General features: G+C 50.2%; 3 protein-coding genes across 3 annotated transcripts; 1 reads left to right on the top strand and 2 right to left on the bottom strand.

The window, feature by feature from the left end:
• Window positions 1-1,077: 1,077 nt before the first annotated feature.
• Window positions 1,078-2,717, bottom strand: N7516_001429 (putative RNA export mediator Gle1; the record flags this gene model as incomplete). The annotated part of the gene is made up of 2 exons (XM_057214151.1): window positions 1,078-1,845; window positions 1,911-2,717. 2 exons carry the CDS (start codon window positions 2,715-2,717, stop codon window positions 1,078-1,080), a joined length of 1,575 nt encoding a protein of 524 aa, XP_057076034.1.
• Window positions 2,718-5,154: 2,437 nt separating this feature from the next.
• Window positions 5,155-9,809, top strand: ssdA (mRNA-binding translational repressor SSD1). The gene is made up of 5 exons (XM_057214150.1): window positions 5,155-5,331; window positions 5,396-8,037; window positions 8,102-8,461; window positions 8,518-9,518; window positions 9,591-9,809. The coding sequence occupies exons 1-5, from the start codon at window positions 5,235-5,237 to the stop codon at window positions 9,628-9,630; spliced, it is 4,140 nt and encodes a 1,379-aa protein (XP_057076033.1). The 5' UTR covers window positions 5,155-5,234; the 3' UTR covers window positions 9,631-9,809.
• Window positions 9,810-10,818: 1,009 nt separating this feature from the next.
• On the bottom strand, window positions 10,819-12,330 carry N7516_001427 (putative ubiquitin conjugating enzyme E2; the record flags this gene model as incomplete). The annotated part of the gene is made up of 3 exons (XM_057214149.1): window positions 10,819-11,850; window positions 11,921-12,238; window positions 12,328-12,330. 3 exons carry the CDS (start codon window positions 12,328-12,330, stop codon window positions 10,819-10,821), a joined length of 1,353 nt encoding a protein of 450 aa, XP_057076032.1.
• Between the last annotated feature and the right edge of the window lie 946 nt (window positions 12,331-13,276).

The raw sequence follows: 13,276 nt of genomic DNA, 5'->3' as shown, positions 1-13,276 counted from the left end.
AGCTAATCACCATGGTCAAGGCAGATGCATATTCCATTCAGGATCCATATTTTACAATATTGTAGAGTTGCCTCTGTGGCCCCATGTAACTGTTTGCCATCCTGAACCACACAACATATGGGGCTATTACAATGTCACTGGGAGACTCGGTTCATTTGAGCTTCTATTACTAACGTTACATAGTAGTCTAGCTTTCCTTGCATTGTAACAGCCGAGTTAAAACATTCTACAGCCCAATTAGTTACTCTTGTCATACTCTTGAAGAACACACACACACACACACGTAAAAAGGTATGCATATAAGATCTAGCCAATACTAGCCCCGAATCCTCATTACCACCATTGATATCCATACCTTCAAGGTCAGAGACATCTTCCTTCTCCCTAAGACCCCTAATACCCCCTAATTCCCCCCAATTTCCGGAACCCAGATTCTAGCAGCCGGCATTGCCCAACCCAGCTTCAGTTCCCAAATCTAGATGGATGTCCAGTTTCGGCGAAGTAACAGTACTGAAAGTCAGGTTCCCGCCTGGTCAAGCCGCACTAGTGGCAATAGCATTCGAAATGTGGTTCATTTGGAGGGAACTGAGAGTCGGAAGGTGGAATTACTCGAATAGACGAGCGTTTGGTTGTACAATGTGTTGGTTGAGATTATGACTCAGGTGGTGGTTATGTACTGAGCCACGAGGTATGTGAGTGGGGGCTTGTCAGAATGTTCGATGCATGGCAGTGACTCTGGGGTTAACCGAGACCGCGTGGGAATGCAATGTAACCAACGTTCTATTGTAGCCAGACTCACGCAGGTGTCTTTTCAGTATGCTGACATTGACTGTAAAATTCCAGCTGTTGCTATATACATAGCAACAAGCCCTAGTTAACTAGTTATCATACAAAGTGTTTCTAACATGATTCATAGAGGGTATGATGATATCCAGCGGTGATCGCCGATCTGGATAAAAATAATAATAAAAAAACGCCGTATGTTTTCTATGGCCTCCAGCCATCCCTGCTGAGGCTACATAAGTGATCCTGAAGGTTCACATCCTTCCCTACCCATAAAACGCCCGCCACACCAAATCACAACGCGAAATTCTTCTCTTTCAAGTACACCTCCTTAAGAGTACTCAGCTGTGTCACAGCCATTGTCTCCCGCCCAAGCTTGCGGGGCAGGTCAATGATGACATGGTGCATCAGCGCGAGCCCGTATTGACCGAAGAATCCGACAATGCGCTCGCCCGACGATCGGAACAGGGCTGCGAGAAGGGCAATCTGGGTCTCCTGCAACTCTGCAGGTGGAATGGCAAGGATTTTGTGGATAGAAGACCAAAACATGGTGTTGGGGAACGGGTTGCGACGTGGGGACTTCGCAAAGTTGCGAAGGGTCATAGCAGCATATCCCGCACCGAGTGCGGTCATGCGATCCATATGAATTTCTTCTGATACCCAGGAACCAGTGTCTGCAGAACGCCACCAACCCAGGACACGACGGCCACCCTCGGTCTTGTCATTGCCTGTGAATCCCCAAAGAGCGGGGCAAACAACACGGTACTTGGCCCACATGATGTCGGACATGTGTATTCCTTTGTACGTGAACATATCAAAGGAAAAAATCTGTGCAGCAATGATGCCGATCGGCTCGGCGTGGGATTGTTTGATGGAGGCTTCAGCCAAGAGAGAGGAGATCAAGCTCTTTGCAAGAATGTTCAATCCGTAGATGAGCATTGCTGGCACCTTGTTCTCCGACTTTGCAATCTCCTCGGGTGGGAATGCAATGAAGTTTCGGATGTCCACTGTTGGCTCTGGGTAGGCAAGTGCCTTTTCAAGTTCGCCTTTGAGTTGAATAATCTGAGTTTCATTTTCAGTATCAGTCTCCAGACAACCACATCCAATGAGAGGGGGGGGGGTTGTACCTGTTGTTTATTCGCACCGGTTCCAGCTCGAAGCTGGCCAACAGACTTCTTGATTGAGCGTCGTAAATTGCCCATGGTCGCCTTGAGGTCAGGCTGCGCTTGGCCAATGTCCTTGAGCCATTTGCGCATTTCCTTGAGAGTCTTATGTAGCTGAACGTAACGTTGTTGCTCTTGAATATCTCCAGCCGAAAGGTTTCCGGCACCAAGTTTCTGCTGTTGTTGGCTGCGGGCCTTGTCGTCGGCCTCTTCCTGCACCTTTCGAGCCTCCTCATCCTGCTTGCGTTTCTGGGCGTCGGCCTGCTCGCGTTCCTTGCGGAGCTTCTCCTCAATCGCGGCTTTGCGTGTGGTTTCAAGCGCAGCGGCTTTCTCAGCCGCCTCCTCCTGGGCCTTCTTCTCGGCCTGCTCTTTGGCTTGGCGTTCGGCCTCAACGCGTGCGGCTGCTTCTCGTTCGCGGCGTGCGTTTTCACTCTTTACAAGTTCAAGTCGTTCCCTTTCCTTGCGGATCGCTTCTTCCTTCCGCAGGCGCTCCTCCTCTTCGGCGAGGAGGTGAACCTTCAAGGTTGTCTCCGCTTCCTCGCGGACACGGTCGTGGAAGGCGGCGGCCTGATCAAGGGCGGCTGTGTGGACTGCTTCACGCTCGCGGTCGATCCGATCGAGATTTTCGTAAAATTGCTTTCGTTCATACTGGTGAACTTTCTTCAGGTCGGCATCGAAGATTTTGACTTGTTCAAGATCGCGAACGAGGTCAAGCATCAGCTGCTTGGACGGGCTGTCCAAGGGTGGGACATGAGTTCGGAATCGTGCCATTGTGGGGGTTGACATTTGAGTAAATGATATGTTTATTCCGAAGGTTTCTGGTGAGGAGTGGTCGAGTGTGTATTTGGGGAAAGGTCGGGGAGGTTCGGAGGACTGGTGAAGGGAAAGGATGGTCAAGTGGATATGGAGAACTCAAGTAACTGAGACCATATCCGTAGTTAGGGGAGTTCAGAAGCCTTGAGCATAGAACAATATCGCAAAGCGAAGTGATGTTCACGACTGATGTAGCTATCGATCTGAAGTAGAAGGTAAGAGGAAGGATGAAGGGTACAGCGTCAGAGTAATTGTGGGAAGTTATGAGGTAGGTGATGAGTTCAAGAAGTAAATCCCGCGTTCTTGGAGCGAATAATTGGACGTTGTCGCGTCAAAAGTAGTAGAAGGGAGGGTCCATGGAGATTGGAGCTATGGGAAGGTTGGGATTAGCATGTAGCTTTCGAGGGGCACAAACGGAATCAAGCGTTTTCCTGCATTGCGTAACCATCCAATAATAACCTTGGAAGCGACTTGAGGATTCAAGATTCAACGTACATGGATGTACCTTCGACCTTCAAAATATTTCCTCCGATGTTCAAAGTCCTTATCTTGAAGCCAAAGAAAAATAAATTACCTGTAAAGCTCAATCTTACCAACGTTCCAACTGCTTTCACCGCCTTCTCATCACCGCCTTACTATATCGGTTACTACTTTTGGGGTTATCAAGGCTATTAAACATCCTTGCCCTAGTCCTTAAGAAGATTGGAATATATACGGAGTATAGACAAAGCAATTTAGAATTGATTTACAACCCAATAATTTACATCAATCAAGCAATTTCCTTGGATTTACTAACAGTATACAGCCAAAGATGGTCGTCCGCTCCCTCGTTTCCCAAGACAAATGAGTAAGCAAGACCCGTTCCCGGGGTCAGTTCCCTGGCGCGCTCCCGCCTGGAAGCGTTGACGTTTACATCATTGTGAGCATCATCCATTTTGGACTACCCTATATAATTGGGAGAACAAAGTACAAAATGATCAAATTTCTCCGATCATACCCGACTTGAGATTGCAATTAGGTTTTCCCTGGGGTAGGTATATTCAATTAACCCAGCGGATACTGATCCTTTAGCTTTAAAAGACCCTAAACTAGCCAACCCACCACTAGTTAGCTGTTCTATATTTGAACTTCTGTACGGAGTACTGGAGGAGAAACCGTGTTTCCATACAGAAGAAGCCGGCTCCCATCTACATGTAGACTCCAATGACCATACTAGATACTTTAAGTGGGAACTCGAAGCAGTTCAACGGATGCATCAGGATGATGATGAAGTTGGTAGCAATGGCGATCATCCACGGCTCCTAATGGAGCGGCGTATGATGGATAATCGTCACAGTATTTACAGTATCCACTCCAGGATTATTGCGCTAAATTCTGTAATAAAACATTGTTCGGTCATTTCCGAACACACTCTCTTCTTTCCGTACCAATGGCCCTCTCCCCACACCTCTTTGTATCTCCAGCATCACCTTTCTTCTTCTCCTTTCCCCCTCCTCTCTGTTCTTATCCCATCTCTCTCTCTTCTTCCCCCCTCCCCCATATCGCTCCTTCGAGTCGAATTAGTCGATGGTTTCATCGTCTATTCTATCCTTCCCTCTAATTTCAGTATTCGCTGTCATTCTCTTCGGGGATCAACTCTGAATCCCCGTTTTAGAACTTTGGAATCATCCTGAAGAACAAGCTCGTTCCAACGGCTTTCTTCCCTTAAAGTCCACCCCGGTTCTTCATCGAGGTGCTTTTTGTCGAATTCTCCTTTTTGTCGGTTGCAGTCGTGCTTTCCAGCACAGCTCCATCCCCTCGGTCCTTCCAACTCCTGTTCGAAGCTTCATCCTGTTGCCACGGTGTTGCTCGTTGCAAGTTTTCCTTAAACGTGCAATTGCCTCGACTTCTACTTGTCATCATCCGGTTGCTCCTCATCACTTCTTGGACTTGTAACAAAAAAAAGGCGATCATCCCACATTGAACTCTACAGACGTCATTTTGGAATGCTAGGGTTGGGAGGTTGTCATTAGTTTCATATTTCAGGTAAGACGATCGTGATATACCGCACGCATTTGCTTTTGGAAGTTTTACCCGGCTTTGATTGCCCTTTCCGCTTTTTGATTATTTGTGAGGTCATCGTCATGTGTGCTTCTTTCCCCCCCTGAGACCAAAGCTTCTGTTGAGTCCGCCCTTACCTTTTGGACTTCACTTTTCATGTGGGATCTAACATCGCCGCGTTTCCCTCTTCTCGCCTTCTCTTTTTCCTACTCCATCCTGAACCCTTACTGATCCACTCTTTGTCACTCTTCCAGGATAATTCACATATTGAAAACCACAATCCGCACATACAGACCCCTTTTGGTCGGCCTGTGATCCATTTCACTCGGCTCATTTGCCTTTTGGCATAGTACCAGTCTCTCCAGTCGCCGAATTCGCCCGCCAAACACACATATTACATTCTACAGTAATTGCCAGCTTCTGTCATCTGGGATCATGGATCAACAGAGTCAATCTGGGCCTCAGGGCCCCGGTGGCCGCAAGTTCCATATTGCTCATCGGAGAAGTCCATCTGAGCTCACCCCGTTGATGAGTATGTGACCGCCCACTATAAAACCATAGTCCCATCATCCCCGCTAACTTGAACTTGTTTACAGTGGAACAACTGGCCATCCAACAACAGATCGAGTTGCTCCAGCAGCAGCAGCAACAAATTGCTGCGACACACCAACAATACGTTAACATGGGGCTGTTGCAGCCCCAGCAATTGGGCCAGGTGCCCTCGTTTCAACCCGGTGCCTCTATGGGCGGTGTCTCCCCACAGCAAGTGAATGCATTCCAGTTCCCGCAGGGCGGACAGCAGCAGCCACAGCAGCTTGGAGTACCAATGAACGCACCGAACCAGCATTCGCACCGTCGCAACCAGTCTGCTCTCCCTGGTCTTCCCATGGGCCCACCCCCTGCCCCGTCGTCTGGAGCATCGGGATATGCCGATTATAACCAGCAGGGCCAAAACAACAATAACCACAAGAATGAGAACACCGGCCACGGCCGCGGTCGTGGAGGTCCTCCCGGCGGTGGTCACCAACGCCGTCACTCGCTTGCTCTTCCTGAGGCTAAGAAAGCTGCCGAGCTAGCCCAGCAGAAGCGAACAGCTTCCGGATTCCAGTTCCCAGCTCCTGCTCCTGGTGCAAGTGCATCTGATAACCAGTCTTCATCGGATGATAAGCCCGCATCCAGCACTTCTCCGGCACCCCAGGGACCCCAGGGACCTGCCTTCCAGCGGGCCGGAAACATGCGGGCTGGTGGTCATGGCCGCAGCCAATCGATGGCCATCGGTGGTAACCGAGCTTCCATCTCCGGTCGCGGAGCTGGCGGCTTCCAGTTCCCCCAAGCCAGTGAGCCAACAACCAATCAATCTGATAATCAACGGCGACCCTCCCAGGCTGGCCATGCTCGGTCATCCTCGCGAAACTTCGAGGGCAACTGGCGCCAGCCCAACAACCAAAACCAGAGCCAGGATCAGCAGAGGCCCGTCGGTCAGCAGCAGGGTGGATTCCAGCCCGGCCACCGGTCCCGCGGCTCGATGAATCAGTCCATGGGTTCCATTGGTCAATTCCAGTATGGCGGCCAGCCTCAGCTCGGCCAGCCTCAGCTTATCCAACTTCCCCAGGGCCAGGTTATGATGGCACCTCAAATGTTCGGTAATCAGCAACTGAACCCCCTTCAGCTGGCTCAGCTCCAAGCTCTTCAGCAGCAGAACCCCCAAGGTATGGGTGGTCTTCAGGCGAGCCAGCATGCCCCACCGCAGATTTCTGTTCAACAGCAGCAACAGCAGCAACAGCAGCAGCGGAAGACGCTTTTCACTCCTTACCTTCCCCAGGCAAACCTCCCTGCGCTCCTTAGCAATGGACAGTTGGTCGCTGGTGTTTTGCGTGTCAACAAAAAGAACCGTTCCGATGCTTATGTGACCACCGACGATCTGGATGCCGACATCTTTATTTGCGGTAGCAAAGATCGGAACCGCGCCCTTGAGGGTGACTATGTGGCAATCGAGCTTCTCGATGTCGACGAAGTGTGGGGTCAGAAGAAAGAAAAGGAGGAAAAGAAGAAGCGCAAGGATATCACTGATGCCCGCTCCAACAGCAATGCAGGAAATGACAAGCTTGGTCGCTCCGATTCCACCGGCGATAGACAGGAAGTTGGCCCGGATGGAAGCATCCGTCGCCGTGGTAGTCTTCGCCAGCGCCCTACCCAGAAGAAGAACGACGATGTCGAGGTCGAGGGCCAGAGCCTTCTTCTTTGCGAGGAGGATGAGATCAGCGACGAGCAGAAGCCTTTGTACGCCGGCCACGTTGTTGCGGTCATTGAGCGTGTGGCGGGCCAGATGTTCTCAGGAACCCTGGGTCTCTTGCGTCCCAGCAGCCAAGCTACGAAGGAGAAGCAGGAGGCCGAGCGGCAAGCCAGAGACGGTGCCCACGGCCGGTCGCACAATGACCGTCACCAAGACAAGCCTAAGATCGTCTGGTTCAAGCCTACTGACAAGCGTGTTCCACTTATTGCCATCCCCACAGAGCAAGCACCTCGGGACTTCGTTGAGAAGCACCAGGACTACGCCAACCGAATCTTTGTTGCTTCCATCAAGAGGTGGCCTATTACCTCTCTGCATCCCTTCGGAACTCTCGTTGAGCAGCTTGGAGAGATGGGTGACTTGCGGGTTGAGACAGATGCCCTGCTCCGCGACAACAACTTCGGTTCGGATGACTTCTCCGATGCTGTGTTGAAGAGCATCGGCTGGGAGGACTGGTCCGTCTCTAGCGAGGGAGACGCCCTGGCTTCGCGACGTGACTTCCGTGAAGAGACCATCTTTACGATTGACCCCGCCGACAGCAAGTCCCTCGAGGATGCGTTCCATGTGAAGAGCCTTGCCGATGGCAAGGTTGAAATCGGTGTTCACGTGGCCGATATTGCTCACTTCGTCAAGGGTAACTCTCTGGTGGACCGTGAGGCCAAGAAGCGTGGTACTGCAGTCTATTTGGTTGATCGAATCATGAACATGTTGCCTACCCGTGTTTCTACTGAGCTTTGCTCTCTCGTCCCTGGCGAAGATCGCCTTACAGTTAGCGTGGTATTCAAGGCCAACCCCACCACTGGTATCGTGGATGAGGATGTCTGGATTGGCAAGGGTGTCATCAAGAGCGCTGGCCGTCTTGACTACGATCAGGTTAATGCACTTGTTCAGGGCAAGTCTGATGTCAACACCAGTGGCATCTCTGCCGACAGCATCCGCTTGTTGCACGTAAGTTTATTCTGATTCTCCTCCACGTCTTTTTGTTTCCCCTTATGCTAACAAAAACGTTCAGAACACTGCTGGCAAGTTCCGCGAAGCTCGCTTCGGTAACCGCGTGTCAAACGTTCCTGTACAGCGTCTGCTTCAGCAGCTTGATGACGAGAATGTGCCAGTCGAATACAATATTTTCGAGTCAACCCCAGCACATGAACTTGTTGAGGAGCTGAGCCACCAGGCCAACTCCTTCGTTGCTCGTAAGCTCGTGGCCGCTATGCCGGACAGAGCTTTCCTGCGTCGTCAGTTCTCGCCCAACTCTCGTCGTCTTACTTTGTTTGTTGAGCGAATGAACCGCCTTGGCTTCGAGATGGACTCGAGCAGCAGTGGCAGCCTCCAGAGCTCTCTCTGCAAGGTGCAAGATGTGGATCTTCGCAAGGTAAGTGACTTTTCCGTACTCGCCGTTATAGATGCATGTATTAACACATGATACAGGGTATGGAGACTCTCATTGCCAAGGCCATGCAGCGTGCCAAGTACTATGTCAGCAGTGGTACTCCCGATGAAATGCGCCAGCACTATATTCTCAATGTGCCGGCTTACACCCATTTCACCAACCCCTCTCGGCGCTACGCCGATATCCTTGTGCACCGTCAACTCGAGGCTGTGCTCTCCGGGGGTGCCGTGGAGTTCAACGACGATATCGAGTCGCTGAACAAGACTGCCGATCTTTGCAACAACAAGAAGGACTCGGCTCTCAACGCCCAGGAGCAGAGTGTGCACATTGAGGCCTGCCGCAAAATGGACCGCAAGAGTTGCGAGATTGGCGGCGATCTCATCAGCGAGGGCATTGTACTTTGCGTTTATGAGTCTGCCTTTGACGTCCTTATTCCGGAATTCGGCTTTGAAAAGCGTGTCCATTGCGACCAGCTGCCGCTCAAGAAGGCTGAGTACCGCAAGGACAGCCGTGTACTCGAGCTGTACTGGGAGAAGGGTGTTCCCTCGTCCGCATACATTCCCGAAGACGAGCGTCCCAAACCCGGTAACTCCCGTGCTGCTCAGGCCGCCGCGGCTGCTCGCGAGGCCGAGGCCGCCAGAGAGCGCGCCAGAGAGCGTGATGAGGCCATGCGTAAGCAAACCGAGACCGGCACAATGTCTGCGGACGATGTCGATGCCCTTTTCGACGACGATGAGGATGTGGATGATGTCACTGAGATGGCAGCCGGCGTGTCGCTCAACTCCGCCGACCGCTCGACTCAGAGCATGCCGCCCTCACCTACCCGCAACGGTCATCACCAGCAGGGACCTCACCGTACTCGCTCGGACCCCAAGATTGCCTCCGGCACTGGTGATGCACCCGAGAATAAGTTGACCAACAAGGAGAAGTACCTGGACCTATTCAAGCTGCGCGAGGTGGATGGAGACTTTATCCAGGATGTCACAGAGATGACCCGTGTTCCCATCATCCTGAAGACTGACCTGAGCAAGAGTCCTCCGTAAGTATTCCCATTCAGCGTTCCTTTTTTTCTAACATGGGCATTCCTAACTAACGGTGATTTCCCTTCCAGTTGCCTCACCGTTCGGTCTGTCAACCCCTACGCCCTGTAGAGGTCTGAAACTCGGCTCTGTTTTCTTCATGGGAAATATTTCTTGCATGCCACCCTGCAGATTCTTCGCTCAAGCGGAGCATGCTGTGTCTCGTGCACGCCTACGGACATAATCCAATCCCGACGTGGATCGAACATATCGTTATCGGCATATCTTTCCTTGGTTACGCTTTTTCTCGGTGGCTTCATCCAATTATCCCAATTCTACCCATCATCTTTTCGACGTGTCCTGGGATTCTTATACTTATCCTGTTATATGTGCAAAGCGGTTGTTTGTCTTTTTTTGAGCATTTTAGTTGAAACCTGGGCAAATCTCTTAGTGCCAGAGCTTGCCTGGTTTTCTTTGTTCTCGTTCTCTGAGAACGTTTGGAAACTTGGCGGGAAGGACATTGCAGCTCGATAGTCCCAGAAAATCCTTCCGATTAATCTATGGTATTACAACCTTACACTGCTTTCCACCTTGGCAGGGCTCTTGTTGCAGACGTACAGTTAAATCTATCTTGTTATGTCCACATGAAAGTACCGCAAGTATCACAAAATTACTAAACTGCAAGCTTAACCTAGAATGTAGAAGTCATCAAGTTGTGCCACATTTTTGACTGCACCATCAACCCATCATGTTGGTGTTGCTTAACTAGTTAGCCCTAGATAATGAACCCAATCCCAATGCCCGTAAGAAAGATGACTGGTATAGCTCACAGCTGCTATATCTAGAGACAGTGGTTTGAAGCTACTTCCCTCGAGAAGTACAGTAACTAGTACATATCATGACAGTGTAATTTCATATGAATTCTTAAACAGACAAATATGTCCAAGCTAAGTCAAATTGTAACTCCAGAGCCACCGTGCCCAGCCTGGCCATGTTGCCAATGCAGTAATAGAACCAGCTCCATAATTTCTCCTCGCTCCTCGCTTCATGCAATTTGTAAGTCCGGTTGGATTTAACGGACCACCAAGGGTATCAAGAAATGTCGCTAACGGGGGTAGGGGTAGGGGTAGGGAGGGATAGTGAAATAGGTGCGGATAGAGGGAAAGCAAAAACCAAACGAAAAACAATGAGCTTGACTTAGATCAGAAGGTTTTTTTTTCTTCCAAACATCAAAATCAATTGGAGGGCTGAAAATGCACAAATGCACCGCAATGAAAATCCATCAAATTAAATCAAATTGCAGATAAATGGATGGCCTTCTCATAGCCGGCGAATTCCAATGCGCGGCTTTGCTCTGACGGCAAGGCGCTTGTGTAGGCCGCTCGTGGCTTTCTTCTTTGAGATTCCAGAATTGGAGGAGCCGGACAGAGATGACGATGATAGTGATGGCGTGGGGAGTTGAGCATGTGCTGGAGAAACGGGAGTAGAACCATTGAGCGTCTTCATGGGTTGGTATTCGCGCTTCTCTTTTAACCCACGTACGGTTGCGGATCCGCGGTTTTCTTTGCCGTCGCCGCTCAGCCGACGTAGGGGGTCTTGCATGGCCAGCTGGGGCAAGTCTTCGAATATTGGCATCTCATCGCGGAGACGGCCGGAGGCATTGACTCCTCCACAAAGTAAGGAGAGCTTGGGTGTTTTCCGTAGTGGTGAAGAAGTACGAGAACGAGAACGTGTGTTTGCAGTTATGTTTCGTTCATTGGAGGTCATGGCGGGGGCGTCGTTGTCGTTGTCGGAATCGATGAGCATCATGTCTGCATCGGAGTCTTCTGGATAGTGGATTGAGAGGACGGAGAGGGGGCGTTTTCCCAAGGCAGTCTTACGAGGACTCGGGGGCGCGAAGTAGACAGGAGAGGGGGAAAGAGTTGGGTTGTTTTCTTTGCTTGCGCTAGCGGGGTCGTCGCTTTCGCTGTCGACGTCGTCTGCCATGGATGGGGGAGGTTGGGCGAACGGGTTTGAGGAGGATTGTGAAGGATATGGGGATTGTGGTGTGATTTCTACTGCAGTGGTATTGCGGGCGGTTTTCTTGCTTGTAGCGGCGTGGGTGCGGGCCTGTTTCCGCGGGCGTTGAATGACTGCGTCCTTTTCTTTCTCCTCGAGTGTGGTCGCTGCCTCCTCACCTCGGAGCTTTGCTTCAGTCACTGCATCATTGAAGTTGGGTGGGATCGCGGCATGGATTGAGGTCATGAGTTTGGCTTGGTGTGCGAAGGCGTCATAGTTCTCTTGCATAAGAGCGCCCGCAGAAGCGTTGAGGGCAGAGTCTGGGTTGGGGTAGATAAGTAGACATGAGATTGTCTGAATAGAAACAAGTTATATCGTTAGTCGATAGTTAGGAAACTCATTCCCCTAGTGCGGTCCAACTTACCACCAATACATCGCGGAGTGTTAGACTGGGCTGCCAATCCCGCTTAAGCGTATCCACACAGACGGCTCCGGTAAGCTCCTCCATGTTCGGATGCCATATTTTCGTCTTAAAGGTAGCCTTTGGAGGGCTCTTAGGATAGTCATCGGGCATCTTAAGATGGAGCTCCCATAATCCTTGTGAAAAGGGTGTGCCCGCTGGGCCGGTGAGAAGTATTGTGAGCTGTGACAGGTCGTCACCATCTGACGGCTGCAGGTAGTACGGTGGAAGATCACGGTGCAAGGCAGCGTGGTCGGCAGCTAGCCGGCGCAAGTTGGACGGCTAGATATCCATGTCAGATATAGAGCACGAGCATATACTGGTTGCTGGGAAACCAGTGTGTGTCAATGAGTTGAACATGAATGACTTACCATGCTGGAGCTTTCGGTGGTTGTAGGGTACTAAAAGGATAGGGTAAACTAAGTTGGAGAACAATGCAAATTCAAAATGTGATCTGGACCAGTGAAAGCACAAGAATCACAATCATCACAATCACAATGATAAGAGATGGTTACTTCGTCGACGGTTTGTTTTGAGTGGAGGTCGCACTAACCCTTTTGGGTACGTGTCAGTCACGTGCTCTAAGTCGCGTCATTTGCGCGTAACTAATATTACCTTTTTGGGATTGCCCTATGTTTCACCCCGTCCTTGCTATAATAACCCTTGCTATCCCCATGAGACATCTATTGTAGGAAATTATGAATATAAAGGGGGAAAGATGAATTAAGTCATATCTCCTTATTTGGAGAATTATATCATTCATAGGTTAGGTTGACAGGAAGAGGAAGAAGGTCCAGCTGTCTTATAGATAGCTAACTAAAAGTAGATAATTAAAAGTAGATAGCTAAAAAGTATGGGAAATAGAGGGCTCAGGACGAGGCACTAACTAACTAGTTAGTTAATGGGGCTATTCATGTTGTCCAAATAACTAGTTAACTAGTTAGTTACCCCAGGAGAAGCCTACAAATACGTCCAAAGTCCGGCATTAGGAGTTGTGCCAAGTCAGTAACTATACCCCCTTTGAATTGGCTACGGTAACCCCCATCAGCTGCTGTAGTTCAGATAGGTTAGTTACCGTGGCCATACTAAACTGTACCCAATATCTACATATCACCCAATCCTATAATATATCTTATATTTATTCTACATTAGCCCAGCCAGGTATATTCCATAGAGATGTTGGGTAGTCAATAGGGCGATCTCCAAACTACAATAGCTGATGGGGGTTACCGTAGCCAATTCATCAAAGTGGGGTACCCTAGCTTGGCACAACTCCTAACCCCCAGTAAGCCTAACCTCCGTAAGCTACATACAACAAAC

Source organism: Penicillium verrucosum (genome assembly GCF_028828655.1).
Source record: "Penicillium verrucosum strain IBT 35672 chromosome Unknown utg000001l_segment0_segment0, whole genome shotgun sequence".
NCBI classification, from domain to species: Eukaryota; Fungi; Ascomycota; class Eurotiomycetes; order Eurotiales; family Aspergillaceae; genus Penicillium; species Penicillium verrucosum.
This window is presented reverse-complemented; position numbering and strand designations above follow the sequence as displayed.

Coding starts and splice junctions, on each gene's coding strand:
- ssdA (XM_057214150.1), top strand. CDS start 5,235: ATGGATCAACAGAGTCAATCTGGGCCTCAGGGCCCCGGTGGCCGCAAG. Junction 5,332..5,395: donor TGAGCTCACCCCGTTGATGA/GTATGTGACCGC, acceptor ACTTGTTTACAG/TGGAACAACTGGCCATCCAA. Junction 8,038..8,101: donor ACAGCATCCGCTTGTTGCAC/GTAAGTTTATTC, acceptor AAAAACGTTCAG/AACACTGCTGGCAAGTTCCG.